The following is a 23,040-nucleotide window of genomic DNA, read 5'->3' on the forward strand; positions in this document are numbered from 1 at the left end:
TGAGATCTTAGGGAGAAATGTTCTCCTGTGAGGGTGGGGAGGCCCTGGCCCAGGTTGCCCAGAGCAGGGGTGGCTGCCCCATCCCTGGAGGTGTTGAGGGCCAGGCTGGATGGGGCTTGGAGCCCCTGATCCAGTGGGAGGTGTCCCTGCCCAGGGCAGGGGTGGGACTGGATGGGCTTGGAGGTCCCTTCCGACCAAAACCGTTCCAAGATCTGGGGGCTGTGCTTACCTCCTTGTAGCTAGTGCAGGGGCTTGTGTGAGGTAAGGCTCCAGCAGGGACACCAGCATTGCAGCTTCCTGTATCTGCAAGGTAAAGCTTTGAGCGCCTTCCCAAGGCATCGTCCTCCTCCAGAAGGCACACGCTGTGCTTGGCTGTACCTTCATGTCACCTCTGTTGGGTTAAGACCACGATGTCCCCCAACAAAGAGGCGCAGGGGCTGGGAGAAGGGCACTGGAGGAGAGAGCCCATCCCTTTGGATGTGCCGGTTGCCCATGAATGCACGCTGTGTTGTGGCAACGCGGCTCCCACTGAACGACTCTGCAAAATGCTGGGAAAGTGGGTTTTAAATGAGGCCAGGGACTCTCCAGTTACGACTCACCTTCCTGCGGGGACAATAGCTGCTCTGTGTCCCCGAGTGCTAAATGCACTGTCGCGTATGCTAATGTCCGTGTTCACATGTGATCCCTCGCACAGCCTGCGAACCTGTGAAACCAGGGAGATCCGAGTCCATCACAGAATCCTAGAATCACTTCGTTGGAAAAGACCTTTGAGATCATTGAGTCCAACCATCCCTGTCCACTACTGAACCATCCCTACCCGGCTTTTAAACCCCTCCAGGGATGGGGACTGCCAAGGCTTGAGACACTTCCAGTAAAGAAATTCCTCCTAAAGTCCAACCTAAACCTCCTCAGTTCATCTTGAGGCCGTTTCCTCTTGTCCTGTCACTGGTTACCAGGGAGAAGGGACCAGCACCCACCTCTCCACAACCTCCTGTCAGGCAGTTGCAGAGCGTGATGAGCTCTCTCCTCAGCCTCCTCTTCTCCAGGATAAACAGCCCCAGGGCCCTCAGCCACCTCTCAGAACCCTTGTTCTCCAGCCCCTTACCCAGCTCTGTTCCCTTCTCCAGACACGCTCCAGCCCCTCAAGGTCCTTCTTGGAGCGAGGGACCCAGAACTGAGCCCAGGAGTTGAGGGGCGGCCTCCCCAGCACTGAGTCCAGGGGCACAATCCCTGTCCTGCTCCTGCTGGCCACGCTGTTTCTTGGCCACCTGGGACTCTGCTGGCTCATGTTCAGCCGCTCTCGACCAACACCCCCTGGTCCTTCTCCTCCAGGCAGCTTTCCAGCTGCTCTTCCCCAAGCCTGTAATTCAAGTGACTTTATTGTAAAGTGGGGTCTTGTTTTTCAAGTAGGAGCGTTTCAACAGTTCTAGGTTCTTGCCCCCATTCTCTCTGTAGCCTTTAGTAGAACCAGAAAACCTCAGGGCCCCAGAGGGTGTTTGTGAAGGCAGGAGAAGAATCAGTCTCTGGAAGAGTTTGCAGCGAGCAGGCAGGTCAGTATTTATGGCAAAGGCTCCTCCCTGCCAGGCTCTAGCCCAGGAACCCTGAGATGCTGTGCTGCCGCCAGCCCAACGAGCAGTTTAATGTCTTGATTTCTCATTAGAGGAGCAGGCTAATAAATTCTGAGGTGTTTCCTATCTCCACTTTGCACCTATAACGCTGGTCCTGAAAACACGGTGAGATCGGCGCATCCCGACACCGGGGTTGCTGCACTCCCTCTATTTTTAACCGTGTTCCTATGTCCACGATGACCGTGATGGGCTCTAATCCTATCAGGGGTGCCCTTCGCTCCACAGCAAAGCCGCCCGGTCAGCGGAGCTTAGAGGGGTTATTGGCTAAGCCCGGTGCAGCCCGGTGAAAAGCTTTGCTCTCCGCAGGTGGACGCGGCTCTGTCTGTGTTTGCTGGCACGACAAACCGGGGGGTTCAGAGTGAGGAGCCCTGGGCACCCAGCACGAGCATCTATGGGCTTGGTAGGAGCAGAGCTTGAACGGACGCGGCGTTATCCGCCTCAGCCCACATCCAGGTCCTGTTGTCCTGCATCCACCACGAAGGGGAGACGGAGGGAAGGACCTTACATAAAGCACAAGGGCTGAAGGCATGAAGCTCATTCACCGCCAGGGGACCGGGTCCCTGCTCCGTCTTTGTCCCCCGGCGCCCTTTCCTTGGGAGTTCTTGGCTGTGTCCTAACGAGGGGAGAGGGAAGAGCTGGGATTTCAGATCAACCATTGCCAGAGTTAGAAAGGATTGTAGGCTTTCCTTGTGACGCCGTCCTTGCTGCAGGTGGAAGAGTTCGGGTGCGTCAGGGGCTGCAAAGACAGAGGGGGTGGCAGTTGTGACATGTCATAGAATCCTGGAGTGGTTTGGGCTGGAAGGGACCTCCAAGCTCATCCAGTTCCTCCTCCTGCCATGGGCAGGGACACCTCCCACTGCATCAAGGGGCTCCAAGCCCCATCCAACCTGGCCTCCAGGGATGGGGCAGCCACGGCTTCTCTGGGCAACCTGGGCCAGGGCCTCCCCCCCATCATCATGAGCAATTTCTTCCTAATGTCCAAAACAAGTCTTCCCCCTTCCAATTTAAAGCCATTCCTCCCCATCCTGTCCCTGCACTCCCTGATCAAGAGCCCCTCCCCAGCTTTCCTGGAGCCCCTTTCCATACTGGAAGCTGCTCTAAGGTCTCTCCGCAGCCTTCTCCTCTCCAGGCTGAACAACCCCAACTCTCCCAGCCTGTCCTCAGAGCAGAGATGCTCCAGCCCTCACATCATCTCCGTGGCCTCCTCTGGACCTGCTCTAACAGATCTGTGTCCTCCCTGTGCTGACGATTCCAGTACTGGACACAGGGCTCCAGGTGAGGAGTACTCCAAGGAATAAGTCCTTCCAACTATCATCTTGTCCTAGTAGATGTCTACTTTGAGTTTGTCACAGATGCCCTAGCAGTGGTTGGGGGCAGAGAGGGAGAAGAGCGTGTGCTTTCAGAAGACAACCCATCTTATCTTAAAGTGGGTGTCTGTGTCAAGAGACGTCTTCTGCTGCCTTTGTCACCACCGAGTGTGGTGGGATTCCTGAAATTTCTCTGGCTGACTTTGGGTGATCTCCTGACCATGGTGTCATGTCAACACCTTGTCTCTCAGGGGATGCATTTAGGTCACAGACGTTTCTTCTCTGCACTCAGAGGGCTTTTCAGGGTGATGTGACTTGGAGAGCCCTCGTTTTAGCTGGTGTGATTCAAACTCGTCCCAGAGATCTGGTCTGTCTCTCTGAAGGGACATGCTCATGCCCGTTGCCTGTCAGACCCACTCTTGAAGGCCTCTCAAGCTGGTCCTCCAAAAGGGACAGGGCTGAGATGATAACTTCTGGAACTCTTGGCAGGCCAGTTTCTTGTGAAAGCAGTGTGGATTCAATAAAACCCTCTCGTGGGAGCTTGCAGTGCATGTGCTGAGCAGTGCTGCTCTCTGCCAGCTCTTCCGTGTCAGCAGTGACACCAGGCAGTCTCCAGTGCTGCCCTGGTGAGGACTGGAATGGTCGTTGCTCTGGGATTCGGTTAAGAACACAGTTGCTCAGCAGTTATTTAAATGCCAGTGGCCATGGTGCCTTGATTGTGGGCTCTGCAGAGGGACATGGCCAGGCTGAATCCATGGATGGAGGGCAGGAGGCTCTGCAGAGGGACCTGGCCAGGCTGGATCCATGGATGGAGGGCAGGAGGATCTGCAGAGGGATCTGGATCCCTGGATGGAGGGCAGGAAGCTCTGCAGAGGGACCTGACCAGGGTGGACACACTGGCTGAGACCAACAGGATGAGGTTCATCAAGGCCAAGTGCCAGGTCCTGCACTGGGGACACAACAACCCCGAGCAGCTCCAGGCTTGGGGAAGAGCGTCTGGAAATCTGCCTGGAGGAGAAGGACCTGGGGTGTTGGTTGAAAGCAGCTGAACATGATCCAGCAGTGGCCCAGGTGGCCAAGAAGGCCAATGACACCCTGGCCTGTTCCAGAAAGAGCGTGGCCAGCAGGAGCAGGGCAGGGATTGTGCCCCTGGACTCGGTGCTGGGGAGGCCGCCCCTCGACTCCTGGGCTCAGTTCTGGGCCCCTCGCTCCAAGAAGGACCTTGAGGGGCTGGAGAAGGGAACGGAGCTGGGAAAGGGGCTGGAGAACAAGGGTTCTAAGAGGCGTCTGAGGGCCCTGGGGCTGTTTATCCTGGAGAAGAGGAGGCTGAGGGGAGACCTCATTGCTGTCTGCAACTGCCTGACAGGAGGTTGTGGAGAGGTGGGTGCTGGGCTCTTCTCCCTGGTAACCAGTGACAGGACAAGAGGAAACAGTCTCAAGATGCACTGGGGAGGTTTAGGTTGGACATTAGGAGGAATTTCCTTGCTGGAAGTGCTGTCAAGCTTTGGCACTGCTCAGGGCAGTGGTGGAGTCCCCATCTCTTGAGGGGTTCAAAAGATGAGTAGATGTTGTACTTGGGGACGTGGTCTGGTGGTGAAACATTAGGTCTGGATTGATGGTTGGAATCAGTGATCGTGAAGGCCTTTTCCAGCCGAAACCACTCTGTGGTATGAGGTCCTCTGTTCAGCAGTTGCCTGGAGTTCCCCCTTCCCGATACCTAGTGCAATTTCCCACGCTGCGTTTCAAGCTCGTTATCTCCTCTCCCACTGCAGAGAAGACAACCCAGTTATTCCCTCTTTCTGGATCACTCTTGGCTGTCCCAGGTACACAAATCAAAGCGTGCTCAGCACCCTTTTGTCATGCTGCCCACTGAGAGAGAATGTTGTGTGGTTTCCACGTGCTGGGGCCCTGCAGCGCGTTCCTGAGCACAAGCTTGGGTTGCTCAGCCCCTTGCCTGCCAAGGAGGGGGATGAGAAGTTGCAGGAATATCTACTGCAAGATGCCATGGTAGGGTCATCGCTGCATGGCAGAATGGTTTGGGTTGGAACAGACCTCAAAGTCCATCCAGTTCCAACTCCCATGGCTGCCCCATCCCTGGAAGGGTTCAAGGCCAGGTTGGAAGGGGCTTGGAGCCCCTGATCCAGTGGGAGGTGTCCCTGCCCATGGCAGGGGTGGGACTGGATGGGCTTGGAGGTCTCTTCCAACCCAAACCATTCCATGGTTCTGTGCTGCAGGAAAACAAGAGGCGGGATCTCAGTGCCTGGTTCATCACCGCCTCTGCTGTCCCTCTCGTGCAGGAGGGGACACTGTGATCCAACAGGATCTTTCTTTCCTCTCTCAGCCTGGGCTCTCCCCACACACCCCGTTCCATGCAGAGCACCCCGGCACGGCTCCACCTTCTTTGCAGATGAGTCTTCTTCAACGACCCAAGAAGTTGGTGGGGTTTTTTTTATGGGTCTCATGGATTTCCTGGTTTTAATACAGTTGGAAGGGTCTGAAATCCATGCTTTGGATTAACATCTGCCGGCTCGATTAGGGCTAATCAGGGCGCAGGCCTGAGCAGATGCATCGCGGGGCCAATCCTGGCCCTGATTATGGTATCTCGGTGGTTTAATCGTCTCCCTCCCAAGGGCGATCATCTCTGCGTTAATGCATGGCAGACCTTCCAGCCCTCTCCTCCGTTGGTTTGTTGCCACCCCTGGCAGGAAGGCTGCTACGTCAGACATTGAGGCGATTTAGTTTAATCCCATGCAGAAAGGGATCTGCTCGTCGCCGTCTCTCAGAGACTTCTCTGCTCATCTTTGTGCTCCAAGATGGAACAAACTCATCCTCTCCAAAGAAAACCCCGTTTGAGTCTTCACATCTCCCCATCTTTGGTGGTGCCCACCTTTGGCAGCAGCCCCACCATGCCCAGGGCGTCTGAACAGCGTGAAGGTTTTTCATGTGTGCTCTGTGGTCCATGAGGGTAGTGGTGACTCTGGTCTTTGGGTTGGCCATGGGTTGTAGACTCATTTGAGAGCTCCAGCAATCTCCTTTGGGTTAGCAACTCAAGTAATCCAAAAGGCTTGGGTGGGTCGTTGGTCTGGAGTGGGGATTTTAGGTGCATCCCAGGCCAAATCTCCATGTCTGTGCCACCACCTGCTTAAACTGGGATGGGCTGTGTTTCCTCAGAAGATCTGATAGGAGATTGTCTTTGAGAGGGCTGAGCGTGAGTTCTCATTTCAGTGTTTTGTAGCTGAAAACTCTGGTCTGGTAGAAAGTGCTCTGGGAGCTTTGTTGAGGCTCTGGAGCGAGTCCAGAGAAGAGTGACAAAGCTGGTGAGGGAGCTGGAGAACAGGCCTTATGAGGAGCGGCTGGGAGAGCTGGGGGTGTTTAGCCTGGAGAAGAGGAGGCTGAGGGGAGACCTCATTGCTCTCTCCAACTCCCTGAGAGGAGGTTGTGGAGAGGAGGGAGCTGGGCTCTTCTCCCAAGGGCCAGGGGACAGGACGAGAGGGAATGGCCTCAAGCTCCACCAGGGGAGGGTCAGGCTTGACATCAGGAAAAAATTTTTCACAGAAAGGGTGATTGGTCCCTGTCCGAGGCTGCCCAGGGAGGGGGTTGAGTCCCCTTCCCTGGAGGGGTTTAAGGGCCGGGTGGACGAGGTGCTGAGGGACATGGGTTAGTGATTGATGGGAATGGTTGGACTCGATGATCCGGTGGGTCTCTTCCAACCTGGTGATTCTATGATTCTTCTGACTCCACACCACTCGTAGCAGTCAGTGTTGAACCATCACACCAGGAAACGATCCCTCAGCTGGTCCATGAGCCATTCAAACGTGGGTGGAACCCTGCTGGCATGGGTTCTCCTGCTTCCACACCGCTCACTGCAGTCTGTGTTGAACCGTCACACCAGGAAAGTGATTCCTTAGCTGGATTGTGAACCCTCTGGCATGGGGCAGCCCTCTGGCTGGGGAATCCCAAGCCTCTCTACCCGCAGAACGCTTTGAGATCCCCAAAGGAGCGGTGCCGAAGGGCTGCGATGCATGCTGAGCTCCACCAGGGTCACCCCCCTGGTCAGCACGATTAACTCATAAGCTTTCCTGTCTGTGCTGTAAGTCACCTGAGGATGTGCCGTGCTCCCCCACCTCGTGTTATTAACGACATGCCCTTGGTGGGACAGAGCTCTGCTCTCTGCCACAGAAACCTGAACCAGAGGGGATTGTGCTGCTTTTTCGGGAAAGCCTTGGACAGGAACCCACTGTCTCAACCTGCTGGAATGGTAGGAAGATGGAGATCTGTGATGAGTGGTGTCCTCAGGGGTTCATACTGGGACCAGTGCTCTTGAATGTCTCCATTGATGGCACAGGCAGCGAGATCAAGGGCACCCTCAGCAAGTTTGCAGGTGACACCAAGCTGAGTGGTGCAGGTCTCACCCCAGAAGGATGGGATGGATCCAGAGGGACCTGGACAGGCTGGAGAACTGTGGCTTGAAGACCCTCATGAGGTCCCACCAGGCCAACAGCAAGGTCCTGCAATCCACTCCAGGCTGGGGGAAGACATAACAGGGAGCAGCCCTGAGGAGAAGGACTTGGGGTTCTGGGCAAGGAGAAGCTCCACATGAGCCGGCAACGTGCACTTCTAGCTCAGAAACCACCCGTGTCCTGGGCTGCATCCAAAGCCGTGGGAGTAGCAGGGAGGGAGGGGATTCTGCCCCTCTGCTCCGCTCTGGGGAGACCCCACCTGGACCCTGTGTCCAGTTCTGGAATCCCCAACACTGGACTGGAAAGATGAATTTTCCGTGATTTCTGCAGGATTTGCTGTTCCCCTGCCTGGCTGCTCCCAAGCACCAGCCGCGCTCCTTGCTGTTCTTTCCACCTCTTTTCATCATCCACATCGCGATGCCCTCGGGGCCCTCATTGTTTTGTGTTGCCTGGTTGGTGTTACCCAGCTAACCAGGACTCGCTGTGTTCGCCACACCAATTTTCTTCTTTGTGGCTAAAAACGTGCCCGAAGCTCTGTTGGCTTCAGCGTGAGGGCATCACATCCCACTCTGTAGCTGAGCCACCTTGGGAAGATGTTTCCTACCTTTCCAGGCCCATCCATGATTAGGGAAGGTCTGAGAAACGTGGTTTGCGTTTCTTTGTCTCTGATGTTTCTCACATAAATACGTGTGTGAGTGCCTGGAGCCGGGGGTGGAGCTGGCACGGTTTGACCAAGGCTCACGGGTCCCACCTGCTCTTTCCCCATCTCAGCGTGAAGGCAGGAGGACCCGTCTGGGAGGGGTGTGTGGTCTGCACAGTGATGGGAGCCTCCTCATCGTCTGGTATTTGGTAGGAATGGTTGGACTCGATGATCCGATGGGTCTTTTCCAGCCTGGTGATTCTATGCTTCTATGATTCATGTGCCACCACAGCCAGAAGGTGTTTGAGGAACATACAGAGTTACAGGAGACGGAGGAGTCACAAGGGGAGAAGCAGAATTTCTGCCCTCCCCAGCCCCAGGGTTTCCTAATTCTGTGCAAATCAAGTGGAAAAATGTGTTTTGGGAGCGTGTTCCTCATCTGTGGGCGACCAGTGGTTCCAGCAAAACACCTCCTGACAGGGTGGGCTGCACAGGTACCTGCTGGGCTATCCCAGCGTCTGCTTGGTGTTCCTCCTCCAAAAATATCTTATTTCTTTCCTCCTCACCCTCACAGCAAAACATTTCTCCCCAAGATCTCATCTCAATCTCCCCTCTTGCAGATCAAAACCGTTCCCCTCGTCCTGTCCCTGCCCTCCCTGATCCAGAGCCCCTCCCCAGCTTTCCTGGAGCCCCTTTCCATACTGGGAGCTGCTCTAAGGTCTCCCCACAGCCTTCTCTTATCTAGACTCAACAACTCCAACTCTCCCAGCTTGTCCTCAGAGCGGAGGATGGTGCTCCAGCCCTCGCATCATCTCCATGGCCTCCTCTGTACTAAAACCAGGTACTAAATCACACAGAATCACACAGAATAACCAGGTTGGAAGAGACCCACAGCATCATCGAGTCCAACCATTCCTATCAAACACTAACCCATGTCCCTCAGCACCTCGTCCACCCGGCCCTTAAACCCCTCCAGGGAAGGGGATTCAACCCCCTCCCTGGGCAGCCTCGGACAGGGACCAATGACACTTTCTGTGAAGAATTTTTTCCTAACGTCCAGCCTGAACCTCCCCTGGCAGAGCTTGAGGCCATTCCCTCTCGTCCTGTCCCCTGTCACTTGGGAGAAGAGCCCAGCTCCCTCCTCTCCACAACCTCCTTTCAGGGAGTTGTAGAGAGCAATGAGGTCTCCCCTCAGCCTCCTCTTCTCCAGGCTAAACACCCCCAGCTCTCTCAGACGCTCCTCATAAGGCCTGTTCTCCAGCCCCTTCACCAGCTTTGTTGCTCTTCTCTGGACTCGTTCCAGAGCCTCAACATCATAAATATGGCTGAGCAGTGGACAGGTACAGTTGGGCTTGATGATCTCAAAGATCTTTTCCAACCAAATGGTTCTCTGATAATTCTAGGTCCCTGTCTTTCCTGTATTGAGGACTCCAGCACAGGAGGGATGCAGTACTACTGCTCGGAGGATCCAAAGGATCTTCTCTGGAGCAGCACTCCCTGCGTCGAAGCCCTGGGGACGGGGCCGTGTGGCCACACTGTCCTCATCCCACATGCCGTTCTCACTCTGCTCCTTCCTTCCCAACCAACCCTGCTCCAACGTGTGGTTTTGTCTCCACAGGTCTCGTCCAGATTCCCGTCAGCATGTACCAGACCGTGGTGACCAGCCTGGCCCAGGGCAACGGCCCCGTGCAGGTGGCCATGGCGCCCGTGACCACGAGGATAGCGGACAGCGCGGTCACCATGGACGGCCAGGCGGTGGAGGTGGTGACCTTGGAACAGTGACGATGCCCAGACCAGGATCATGGTGATTTTTTTTTTCCTCGTCTCTTAACGCAAATAAGTTTTTTTACGCCTCTCCAGCGATGCAATCAGGTGGCATCGAATCTCCCGGCTTCGGAAGCAAAGGGTTTGGTAAATGATTTTTTTTTTTAAAAGGAAAAAAAAAAAACAAAGAGAAAAAGAAAAAACACTGCTAGCAGAGAGGGTGTGTTCCGTGCGTTTGTGTAGCGCCGCTCTGCTCCCGCCGGAGCGCGAAGCCACGTTGTGACAGGACTTTCATTCCAAGAAGATTTAAAACAAAGCAAAGCAACCTCTTCCACCCTGCCCCCCCGGGATGGGATTGAGCAGGGGTGAGGACGGGGGGAACAGAGGCACAGGAAGGAGCGTGGACACCACTGGCCGAACCCATCGTTCCAGGCTCCGTGGGTGCCAAACCCATCGCTCCGAGCCTCGGTGGGCACCAAACCCATCGCTCTGAGCCTTGGTGGGCACTGAACCCATCTCTCTGAGCCTCGGTGGGCACCGAACCCATCGCTCCTTGCCATGGCAGGTGCCAAACCCATCACTCCTGGGCCCCACGGGTGCCAAACCCATTGCTCTGAGCTTTGGTGGGCGCCAAATCCATCGTTCCCAGGCTCCTCAGGCACAGAAACCATCACTCTCAAGCTCTGTGGGTGCCGAACCCATTGCTCCCAGGCTCTGTGCCCTCTCCCGGACGCCGCGGGTGCTCCCGGGCTCTGCAGGTGCTCCGGAGCAAGCAGCTCCACCATCCTTGGCCGGTTGGGTTTCACCAATTTAATGTGGACTTTTGTATTAAAAAACCCCCACACACATAAAGGAAAAGAGCTTGGAGAAAGCTCCTCTCCTGGGAAAACCAAACGCATGTGTGGCTGCAGGGGCAGCAGCCTCCCAGCAGGAAAACTCCTTCCTGGAGCCCGCGAGGCTCCGCTCCCCTTGGTGCACACTGGAGACCCATTCTTTGCTCTCGAAACGTACCTGCCATCTTAGAGCTCTTGGTTTTTTTTCCTCATTATTATTATTATTGTTGTTATTATTATTATTATTATTTCCCATTTTTTGTGGATCCGGACCGGAGTGGAATCACCTCTCCAGGGGCTGCGTCCCCATCGCCTTCCCGGGTGACTCCTCTTTGCCAAAGAGCCTCCCGGGCTCGTCCCAGTCCCCGCCACCGTCCCCAGGACCCCGCGTCCTTCCCTCCCACGAGGAAAGCCTCTCTTGGAGGCAGCGGAGCGGGATGCTCATGCAGACCCTTCCCCTCAGGGACCCCTCTGTGCCCCCTGCGCGGCCCCGCTCCGTGCGGCTTGTGCTGTGTGTCTCCATCACCCAAAATCCTCTCCAGGAGGGGTCAAAAAGGTCTCGCGGGTGGTTTCTGGGGGGCAGCTCTGACTCGGCTTTCCCGCGGGATGAGCCTTGGTGTCCCAGCCGAGCCCCCTGCCCGAGCCTGCAGTGCCGCGTGGTATTTAACTCTTAATTTTTTAATGACAATTTCCATTAACAAAGCTCTTCCCGTCTCGCTCGGCCTTCGAGGGAGCTCTCGGACTCTTGCATTGACTTGTTTTAAATGGAAAACTGCTGAGTGTTCCCTGTACCCATCATCTCCCTGCTCGGACGAGGGCAACGCTTCCCTCCAGGCTGTCCCGGTTCTCCACTTTGGGTTTGCTTTCGGTTTGTTGTTTTGTTTTTTTTTTTAATTCTCATTTTTTTATTGTCGTCGTGAAGATGTCGGTGGCTTCCGGTCGGTGTTTCTTTGGCAACGGAATGAGGTTCTTTTAGTCCCAGAGGTTCCCCCCTGCCCTCCCGCCCCCCAGAACAGACAGAGACCAGGCAAGTAGCAGAGCATGGACCCCCCCGTTCTCCCGGTGTCTGTTATTGCCAATAAATTGTTACGGACGTGTCCAGCCCTGTGTCCGCTCCCCTCTTTCGGGGCACCCGATGGGGTTTTGGGGTGTCCCACCATCCCTCCCCACACCGGCTCCGCTCCTGCGGCGCCGTCGGGGCTGGAGAGCGAGAGCCGCGTGGTTTGGGGGCTTAAATCTTTCTTGGTGCCATTTGTCTCTTTCCTTTTGGCTCTCCCGGCTGCGACCTGGAGCGTCGCCGCGCGCTCCCACCCCGGGGACGAGCCCCATTTGGGGTTGAATCCTCCATTTCCAGCTGCGGGCGCGTGATCCGGGGCGCAAACCCAAGGAGGAGCCGGGAAGCGCAGCGATGGGGTTCAGCAGCTTTATTGGAACGCCGGCTCCGCGGGGAATCCTGCGGGGCCAGAGAGAGAGAGCGGAGGGAGGACAGGGGCAACGAGGCTGTTTCCCCAGCCGAGCTCCATGTCCCCACATACAAACGATGCCGGGAGGGAGACGTGGGGGTCCGAGTGCTCCTGGGGACCCCGGGATGTCCCCCGGCAGGGCTGGGTGACCCACTGGGGCCCTGGATCGTGCAGAATCGCTCGCGGTGGCAGACGCTGCTGCCAGGCTTTAATCTTTGCTAATCGGGCTTTAATAAGCAGGTCGGGGCCTCCTGCTGCGGCTCCGCATCGTCCTCCCCACCCTGGGCGCGATGCGGGGTCCCCCGGGGGCCTCCAAGCCTGGTCCAGCTGGATTTGCTGCCTCTGCCCCTCATCCCATCCCAGCCCTGCCCAGGGCAGGATTTGACCCCAAAATTGCAGGACTTGGGCCGGAAATTACGGGATTTGACCCACAGATTTCAGAATGTGGCCCCAAAACTGCAGGACTGCACCCCCAAATTGCAGGATTTGCCCTGAAATTGCAGGATTTGGCCCCTAAATTGCAGGATTTGCCCTGAAATTGCAGGATTTGGCCCCTAAATTGCAGGATTTGCCCTGAAATTGCAGGATTTGGCCCCTAAATTGCAGGATTTGCCCCCTAAATTGCAGGATTTGTCCTGAAATTGCAGGATTTGGCCCCTAAATTGCAGGATTTGCCCTGAAATTGCAGGATTTGGCCCCTAAATTGCAGGATTTGCCCTGAAATTGCAGGATTTGCCCCCTAAATTGCAGGATTTGGCCCCACTAGCGTTGCTGGGTGCTGGAGGAGCCCCTGGCTGGTGCAGCTGGAGGGGACGGGACGGGGTCCTGGGTCCCCTCTGGGGGCTGGGGAGGAGCCAGGGGAGGGGCCGGGGGGTGTTGGAGCCAGCGTCGGGGGAGGGACAGACGGACAGACTGGTGGGTGGGTCAGTGGCTGCCTGGCTGGAGAGAGATGGACAGATGGACGGACGGACGGACTGGTACATGGAGCAATGGCTGAAGAGACAGACAAATGGATGGATGGATGGATGGATGGATGGATGGATGGATGGATGGATGGATGGACGGACAGACGGATGGATGGATGGATGGACGGACGGATGGACGGATGGATGGATGGACGGATGGAAAAGTAGCTGGCTGAAGAGACAGATGAATAGATGGATGGATGGGTGGATGGATGGTTGGATGGATGGATAAACTCATGGATGGATGGATGGACAGACGGATGGATGGATAGACTGGTGCACGGAGCAGTGGCTGGCTGAAGAGACAGATGAATGGACGGATGGACGGACGGACGGACGGACGGACTGACTGACTGGTACATGGAACGTTGGCTGCCTGAACAGGTGGAAAGACCAGGGGTTGGATGGACGGATGGACGGACAGACAGACTCGTACATGGACCATTGGCTGCCTGAACAAGTGGACAGACCGAGGGATGGATGGATGGATGGATGGATGGATGGATGGATGGATGGATGGACGGATGGACGGACGGACAGACAGACTGGTACATGGAGCAATGGCTGCCTGGACAGACGGCCGGCCGGGTGGCCGGACTGACGGATAGGAAGACGGACTCGGTGTCTGGAGAGCGGGATGGGCTGGGAGGAGGGACGTCGGCCGGCCGGCTGGCCAACCAGGCGGATGGACAGACAGACAGACAGACAGACAGACACGCGGACAGCCCGTGCCCACCCCCACCCGCCACCCCCGGCGCACGAGGATGATTCGAGCGTGCAGCCTAATCCCGCGTGATCCAATCTCCGCGGGCTTACGCTGAAAGCCCGGTAATCGCCCGGCGCTGCCCTACATACCCCGGCCGCCCCCCACGCCCCCACGGCCCGAGCTGCCCCTCCTGCCGCCCCCAGCGCTGCCTCAGTTTCCCCCTTCCCGTTCCCAGAAACTGGGGGCTGGGTCGGGGCCAGATCCGAGGCTGGGGGCCAAACCTAATCCCCCCCCCGCAATTCCCCTCTCCGTGTCGTGGGGCCGGATCAGCCCGGAGCCACACGGGGACGCGGGGCCCTGCTGCTCCGATGCCCGGTATCCAGCGGGTCCCTGTCCCCCCCAGCCACGGGGACATGCAGGGGGTGCCGGACCCCCCTCCTCGGGGGCTCAGCATCACCATCCCCTGTGCCCCACGAGCACCGACACCTGCTGTGTCATCCCCTGGATCCGTACGGGATGGAGTGGGATCCCATGAGCCCCTTCCAACTCAACAGCAGAGCCCTGGATGAATGGGGGGCACTGGATCCGTACGGGATGGAGTGGGATCCCATGAACCTCCTTCCAACTCAACAGCAGAGCCCTGGGTGGGGCTGGGGACACTGGATCCCCCCTGGATCTGTAGGGGATGGAGCAGGATCCCATGAACCCCCTTCCAACTCAACAGCAGAGCCCTGGATGAATGGGGGGCACTGGATCTGCCCCCCCAGATCTGTACAGGATGGAGTGGGATCCCATGAGCCTCTTCCCAAATCAACAGCAGAGCCCTGGGTGGGGCTGGGGACACTGGATCCCCCCTGGATCTGTAGGGGATGGAGCAGGATCCCATGAACCCCCTTCCAACTCAACAGCAGAGCCCTGGGTGGGGCTGGGGACACTGGATCCCCCCTGGATCCGTGCGGGATGGAGCAGGATCCCATGAACGCCCTTCCCGACTCGACAGCAGAGCCCTGGATGAATGGGGACACTGGATCCCCCCAGATCCATATGGAATGGAGCAGGATCCCATGAGCCCCCTTCCAAATCAACAGCAGAGCCCTGGGTGGGGTTGGGGACACTGGATCCCCAAGATCTGTATGGGAGGGAGCAGGATCCCTCAAGCCCCCTCCCAGAGCCGGGAGGTGTCCGGCTGCAGCCGTGGGTGCCGGCGCCTGTGTCCGTGGCGGTTCCCTGGGGCCGTAGTTGGCAAGTCTAGAACCACCGGATCCTGCTACCGCACCAGTGTGAGTTCTACCATTGCCAAAGGCAGCCCCGGGGCGGGCACCGCTGGCACCGCCGGCTCCGGACACGCCGCCGCGGCGCCGGACCTGGAACGCTGCAAGAAAACAGGAAAACAAAGACAATTTCACCTCTCCAGCCGGGAAAGCCGACGCGCGGCACCTGTGGGGTCCTGGAGCAACGCTTGGCTCAACCCTCCGGAGATGCCACCACCGTGAGCCCGTCCGAGAGGCTCCATCGGCTCGGACACCGCGTCCGGCTGACCCCGCGGATGGGATCTGACGAGCATCCCTCCGTCACCCCCGATTTTGGGGTGGGGTCCTCGCCCCCAGCGCCCCCGTGCCCTGCCCCGGCGCTGCTCTCTCCGCCTTCTCCCATATTGGCACTACACATAATTGCTCAAAAGCTACAAATCAAAGCAAAAATGTGCTAGTGCCAAAGCGGGCCAGGCGGCGTCGGCCCTGCGGCGCTCGCGGGTCTTTCTCTGCTCTGTTTATGGCCCTATGGTAATTCACTGACCGCGGGGTTGCACAGTGAATTCTACCAGTGCCATACACAGAACAGGAGTAGCGAGCTCCAAACTCCTTCTTTCCCATTAATTTTCCCCAAAACCCTTCCCGAGTGAGAGCCGAGGAGCTGCCCGCGCTCCAGCGAGGGGAAAAATGGGAATAAATGGTTATCGACTGGCAAAACGCTTCGGAAACTGCCCAGCGAGGGGAGACGCTCCCCACGATGCCTCCTCCCCGGGGAGGATGGGGGGAATCTGGCCCTCGGCTCGGATCCGGGGATGCGGGATGGGGCCGAGGCGATGCCGGCCCCGCGCTCCGAGCCCTTTCCGAGCCCTTGCGGGCGACGCGGGTGTCTCAGCCCCGGAGCGGACACTGCTGGGTGGCTGCAGCCCCCCATGGGCAGAAATCCCTGCATGGTTGCAGCCCCCACGCCCCCAGAGGGCTGCAAACCCCTGCTGGTTGCAATCCCCCCCCCAAAAAAGGTGGCCAACCTCCCAAAATGGTTGCCGACCCGCTCTTGCTCGGTTGCAAACCATCCCAATGGCTGCGACCCCCCTGAAGTGTTGCACCCACCCCCTAAAAACAGGTTTCCCGTGTCCTGGATGGCTGGAAATGCCCCAGGGGGTTGCGGAGCCTGTGGATGGTGCCGGATCCCCCCCAGTAAAGGCTCCGTCCTCCCCTGCGTGGTCGCAAAGCATCGAGGTGGCTGCAAACCCATCACGGGGCTGCAAACCCTCCAAGTGGCTTCAAACCCTCCAAGTGGCTTCAAACCACCCCCCCAGAACGTCACAACCTCCTCCTCAGGAGGCTTCGCTCCCCCTGGACGGCTGCAAACCCTCTCGATGGCCGCAGACCCTTCAAATGGCCGCAAATCCCTTAGAAATTGTTGTAGCCCCCTGGATGGATGAACCCCCCCCCAAAAAAAACCATTGCAGACTGTCCCGAAAGTTGTAGACCACCCTCAAATGGCTTCAGACCCCCTAAAGGCTGCAGATCCCCCCAAAATGATCCCAACCACCCCCAAAAATAAGACCGAAGACCCTTCTCCAAGGGCTGCGGAGCCCTTAGAAGGTTACGACCTCCCCTGCGCGGCGGCGAAGCTTCCAGATGGCTGCAACCCCCCAAGAAGCTGCAGCCCCCCCGATGTCCGCGAAGCCCCCCAGGTGGCCGCGGGTCCCCGGCGGCCGCGGAGCCGTCCCCGCGGGGCTGTGCCAAGCGGCCATGGCGGCCAGAAGGCACAAAGTCTCCTTTGTGTCGGCGACGCCGAGGCCCCTTCGATCCGAGCGGCCGCGGGACGAGCTCGGGGTGCCCGGGGCCGGCGGTGGGCGCTGACCCCATCGAGGACGCGGCCACCGACCCCCTCGTCCGACTTCGGATGGGGAGCGGGAGGCGGGCGACGGCGTCCGCTGGGCTCGGCCACCCGTGCGGCTTGGGGAGCGTTGAGCGCGGAGAGGTCAACGCCGGCCGGGATGGTCGCGTCCCCCCGGCCGCACCCACCAGCACCTGCAGCGCCCGCGGCGAAGCCCCCGAGAGCCGGGGAGGACGCGGAGCCCCCCGGCCGCGTCGTGGTCCTCACCTGGGGGACGCGGGGGGCGCGGGGTCACCGTGCCCCCCGCCGCCCTTGGCGTGACTTTGGCGTGGCCGGCGTCGCGCGATTCCCGCCATCGGCCGAGGCCCCTTCCCGCGTCCCGGCTGGCCGGGGGGCGGCAGCTTTGGGGGTGTCCGCGTCCCCCGCCCCCGCGCTGCGGCAGCGCCTGCCCCTCTGCAGCCGCCGCACCCCGGCTCGTGACGTTGGGAGCTGCCGCATTGCGGAGGCCGCCCTCCCCGGGGCCCCCCCGGCCCCCGCGCCCCCAGCCCTCTCCGAGCGCGGCGGAGAGACCTTCGGCACGGGGACAGGGGGGACACGGGGACCCCAACCCCATCCAGGGGCTCCCTGGGGCCAAAAAACCATCCCCGGCCCCTAAAGGCCACGGCGGCACCGGGGCTGCTCGCGGCAACGACGGCACCAAGATGGTGCCAGGACTGCGGCAGCGCGGACACGGCCCTCGGCTTCCCGGGAATCGTGGGGGCACCCGGCATCGCCTCAGGGGGGATGGGGTGGGATGGGATGGGATGGGATGGGATGGGATGGGATGGGATGGGATGGGGATGGAGATGGGGATGGAGATGGAGATGGAGATGGAGATGGAGATGGAGATGGAGATGGAGATGGAGATGGAGATGGAGATGGAGATGGGATGGAGATGGTGACAGGGATGGGGATGGGGACATGGATGAAGATAAAGATGGGGATGGGGATGGGAACAGGGATGGGAGCAGGAATGGGAACGGGGATGGGAACAGGGATGGGAACAGGGATGGGAAAGGGGATGGGAGAAGGGATGGGAACAGGGATGGGAAAGGGGATGGGAACAGGGATGGGAACGGGGATGGGAATAGGGATAGGGATGGGGATGGGGATGGGGATGGGGATGGGAACAGGGATGGAAACGGGGATTCAAATGGGGATGGAAACAGGGATGGGGATGGGGATGGAAATAAGGGAATGGACGGAGTTGGGGACGGAAACAGGAATGGTGAAAAGGGACAAAGATGGGAATGGAGATGGGGAGGGGGACTGGGATAAAGATAGGGATGGAGACAGGAATGGGGATGGAGATGGGAATGGGGATGGGGACAAAGATCGGGATGGAGAAAGGGACGGAGACAGGGGTCAGGATGGGAATAAAGACGGGATGGAGACAGGAGGGGGGACAGAGATGGGAACGGGGGCAGGAATGGAGAGGACAGAAATGGGAATAGAGACTGGGACAAGGACGGGGATGGGGATGGGAATGGGGACAGGGATGGGGACAAGGACACAATCAGGGACAGAGACAGGGACCAGGATGGGGACGGAGCTGGATTCGGAGTCAGGGGCAGCGACGGAGCCCCCGGGAGCCCCGTTTCAGGGCTGAACGAGGCAGGGTGGTGCCGGGACCCCCACCCCACGGCCCTCCAGCCCGGGGCAGGGGGGGTTGGGGTCCCCCAGCCCCCCCAGAGCAGAGCCCCGGGTCTGGGGGCGCCCCAGGAGAGCTTTAAGGGCACCGCTCGGTGACATCGAGGCTGCGAAGCGATGACAAATCGTACTGGAGGGGCATCACTGAACCCCCAAATAACCCCCCCAGGCCAAGAGGCGACCCAAGGGGCTGCACCCCAAGTTTGTGTCACCTGTTTCACCCCTCGATGGCAGAGGATTGGGGGTCCCTGGTCATCCCCCCCCCAATATCAGGGGTTTGGGGTTTCCCTGCCTGCTGGGGGTGATCTCTGCCATCCCCCCCCAATATCAGGGATTTGGGGGGGTCCTAGGGAGGCGGGGGGACACCCTGAGAGCCTGGGAGGTGGGGGGTGGATTGGGGGGGGAATTGGGGAGCTCAGACGATGTCAGGGAGGGATTTTACGTCGAGGAAAAACAAGGAGGGGGGGGTCCCGTCTCCAGAGGGAAGGGGGGGGGGCAAAGGGGGGTCCCAATCCCTCGGGGGGTCCCCTCCAGCCCCCCTCCCAAGGCTGCACTCACCTCAGCTCCGGGCGCTGCCTCTGGGGGGGGGTTTGGGGGGTCCCCCCGGGTCTGGGGGCGCCGGACGGACGGACAGACGGACGGACAGACGGGCGAGTGCCGGGGAGCGGCGGCGGCGGCTCCTTAGCCCGGCGGGGGGGCCCCCCCGGGGCTCCCCATTGGCCCAGGTGCCCCGGGAAGGTGGAGCCGGGACTGGGGGGGGGGGGCCGGGCTCACCTTGAACCCCCCTCCTTCCCCAGCCCCACATCCCCCCCGTTACCCCATTATCCATCCCAAGGCGGGGGGGGGGATGCTGGGACCCCCCTATTGTCCCCTCAAAGAGCGAGGGGGGGAGCCCCAAGAGGGGCAGAGACGCACCCCCCCCCCGCCCATCCCCGTGGCCTCGGGGCGGCGGGTCCCCCGTCCCTGTATCCCGGGGGGGGGGGATGATGCTGAGACCCCCCCCACCTGCCCCCACCAGCCTCTGGGATTGGGGGGGTCCCGAGAGGGGCAGAGATGCCCCCCCCCCCGCCCATCCCCGTGGCCTCGGGGCGGCGGGTCCCCCCCGTTACCCCAGCCCGGGGTAGGGTAGGGGGTGATGCTGGGACCCCCCTATCGACCCCTAAGTGCGAGGGGGGGTCCCAGGAGGGTCAGAGATGCCCCCCAAGAGCCTTCTCCTCCCTCTCCAGGGCAGAGACGCCCCCCCCCGCCCATCCCCGTGGCCTCGGGGCGGTGAGTCCCTCCCGTTATCCCGGCCCGGGGGGTGATGCTGGGACCCCCCTATCGGCCTCTAAGTGCGAGGCGGGGGGTCCCAGGAGGGGCAGCGATGCCCCCCCCCACCCCCCCATCCCCAACCCGTCCCTGTCGGGTCCCTCGCCGGGTCGGGCGCCCATCGCCGTGGCCTCGGGGCGGCTCCGGGAGCGGCTCCGGGGGCCTCCGCTGCTTTTTCCCCCCACCGGGGGGGGCCCCCTTTATAGCCATCTTCCCCCCCAGGCCCCCCCCCTCACCCACCCCCCAAATCCCCCCCCCGGGGCCGCCCGCCGGCTGTTCGATACCGGACACCGGACACCCCCCACCCCCCCCCAACCCCCCGATCCGGTTACCCGCACCCCGAACCCCCCCAAACCGGGGAAGGGAGCGGGGGGGTGTGTGGAAAACAATCCCGGACCCCCCCACACCCCGTTTTCCATCCTCCCCCCGACCCCAACCCGGCTCCGCAAGCCGAGAGGCGGCGCCGCCCCGAGGGGACGGGGATGGGCGCAGGGGATGGGGACGGGGGGACGGGGGGGGGGGGACACACACAGGGCTGGGGGGGCTCCCACGGGGTCCCCGAGGGGATGGGGGGGGTCCCCGTCCCTCCAGACCTGCAGCCACGGGGAGGGGCGCGGCGGTGCTGCCCCCCGAAAGGGCATCGAACACCCCCAAAACGGCATCGAACACCCCCAAACGGCATCCCAGCCCCCCGAAAAGGCATCTAACCCCCCTAAACGGCATCTAACCACCCCAAAACGGCATCGAACACCCCCAAAACGGCATCGAACACCCCCAAACGGCATCCCAGCCCCCCAAAAGGGCATCCAAACCCCCAAAACGGCATCTAACCACCCCAAAACGGCATCGAACACCCCCAAACGGCATCTAAACACCCTAAACGGCATCGAACGCCCCCAAAACGGCATCGAACACCCCCAAAATGGCATCTAACCCCCCCAAAGGGCATCCCAGCCCCCCAAAGGGCATCCCAGCCCCCCAAAACGGCATTGAACCCCCCAAAACGGCATCTAACCCCCCTGAACGGCATCCCAGCTCCCCCAAAACGGCATCTAACCCCCCAAAACGGCATCTAACCACCCCAAAACAGCATCTAACCCCCCCAAAACGGCATCGAACACCTCCTAAACGGCATCAACCCCCCCCAAACGGCATCAACCCCCCCAAAACGGCATCTAACCACCCCAAAACGGCATCCAACACCCCTAAAACGGCATCGAACACCCCCAAAACGGCATCCAACCCCCCCAAACGGCATCTAGTCCCCCTAAAACTGCATCTAACCCCCCCAAACGGCATCCCAGCCCTCCTCAAAATTACATTTACCCCCCAAAAATTAAATCCTCCCCCAATGAACTCCCCCTCCCCAAATCACACACAATCATCCCCGAAATTCACGCACAGACAGCCCCAAATTTCACAGACCCCCCCCGAATTGCACACAAACACCCCCAAATTACAAAAAACACCCCAAAAACTGCACACACAAACACCCCCAAATCACTCATAATCCCCCAAACCCCCCCAAATCGCACCAACCCCCCCAAAATTGCACCAAACCTCCCCAAATCGCACCAAACCCCCTCAAATCACACACCCACTCGGACACCCCCTATAGCAAATACAGAGGTATTGGGGGGGGTCTCTGCAGCCCCCCCAGATCCCCCCCAGCTCTGGGCTCCAGTGCCACAAACCAGCCTGACCAGTTTGGGGCCAGGCTGGTGCTGGGACGGGATCGGGTGTCCCGGTGTCCGCAGGCCACGGAGGGTGGGAGAAGCCGATCGGAGCCTCCTGGGATTTTGGGGGGGGTCAAACCCCCTGGAAACAGGGGCTTGGGGGGACGGGGGGAGGACCCCCCCAAGAGAGGTGGGGAAGAGGGAAGGGATGGTCCCCAAGAGCTCTGGGATGGTCCCCAAGTAGGGAGACACCCCAGATGATAGTTCCCAAGACTCGGGATGGTTCCCAAGAGCTCTGGGATGGTTCCCAAGTAGGGAGATATCCCAGATAGTTCCCAAGAATCGAGATGGTTCCAAAGAGCTCTGGGATGGTCCCCAAGTAGGGAGATATCCCAGATGATAGTTCCCAAGATTCATGACGGTTCCCAAGAGCTCCAGGATGGTCCCCAAGTAGGGAGGCACCCCAGATGGTTCCCAAGACTCAGGATGGTTCCCAAGACTTGGGATGGACCCCAAGTAGGGAGACACCCTAGATAGTTCCCAAGACTTGGGATGGTCCTCAAGAGCTCTGGGATGGTCCCCAAGTAGGGAGACACCCTAGATAGTTCCCAAGACTTGGGATGGTCCTCAAGAGCTCTGGGATGGTCCCCAAGTAGGGAGATACCCCAGATGATAGTTCCCAAGACTCGGGACGGTTCCCAAGAACTCTGGGATGGTTCCCGAGTAGAGAGGCACCCCAGGTAGTTCCCAAGACTTGGGATGATTCCCAAGAGCTCTGGGATGGTCCCCAAGAGCCCTGGGAGGGACCCCAAGTAGGGAGGCACCCTAGATAGTTCCCAAGACTCGGGATGGTTCCCAAGACTCAGGATGGTCCCCAAGACTTGGAATGGTTCCCAAGAGCTCTGGGATGGTCCCCAAATAGGGAGATACCCCAGATAGTTCCCAAGACTCGGGATGGTTCCCAAGAGCCCTGGGTGGTCCCCAAGGTCCCAGGATGGTTGCCAAGCAGGGAGGAACCCTGAACGGTCCCCAGGGTGGTCTCCAGAACCTGGGATGGTCCCTCAAGTCTAGGATGGTCTTCGAGATCCTGGTTTGGTCCCCCTGACCAGGGATGATCCCTGAGACCTGAGGATGATCCTCAAACAAGGAGGAACTTGAGATGGTCCCCGTGATTGGGGATGATCCCCAAGACTCGAGGATGATCCCCAAGCCATAAAGCGCAACATGGTGCCACCCCAAGCGTGGGATGGGGCTCCTTGGCACCGGACTCATCCCTCTCCCCAGCACCATCAATATTTCGGCTCCGAAACTTCGCTGGGGCCTCCGCCTGCGTAAACTGAGCAGAGCAAATGGCTCTGTTTAAAAATTTACGTCGTCTTCTTTTGTTCCTCAGCCGAATATTTAATGTGGACGGAGCTGGAGGAGCCTCGGGAAGGCGGAGGGGGTCGGGCAGAGCCGCCCTGCTGGCGCGGGGGCTCAGCTCGGTTTCTTTCTGCAGCTCCTCGCGC

The 23,040-nt window shown here is 59.7% G+C and overlaps 1 protein-coding gene across 2 annotated transcripts in view; it reads left to right on the forward strand.

The window, feature by feature from the left end:
- Positions 1 to 10,015, forward strand: part of NRF1 (nuclear respiratory factor 1) — a 53,226-nt gene extending 43,211 nt beyond the window's left edge. For both annotated transcript variants that reach the window (XM_069882304.1, XM_069882305.1), the window contains one exon: positions 9,654 to 10,015. In XM_069882304.1, coding sequence (XP_069738405.1) covers positions 9,654 to 9,817 — 164 coding nt within the window. In that variant the 3' untranslated portion in view covers positions 9,818 to 10,015. The remainder of the gene's footprint in view (positions 1 to 9,653) is intronic.
- Positions 10,016 to 23,040: the final 13,025 nt, after the last annotated feature.

The sequence above is a fragment of the Phaenicophaeus curvirostris genome, unplaced genomic scaffold (genome assembly GCF_032191515.1).
Source record: "Phaenicophaeus curvirostris isolate KB17595 unplaced genomic scaffold, BPBGC_Pcur_1.0 scaffold_115, whole genome shotgun sequence".
In the NCBI taxonomy this organism is placed as follows: domain Eukaryota; kingdom Metazoa; phylum Chordata; class Aves; order Cuculiformes; family Cuculidae; genus Phaenicophaeus; species Phaenicophaeus curvirostris.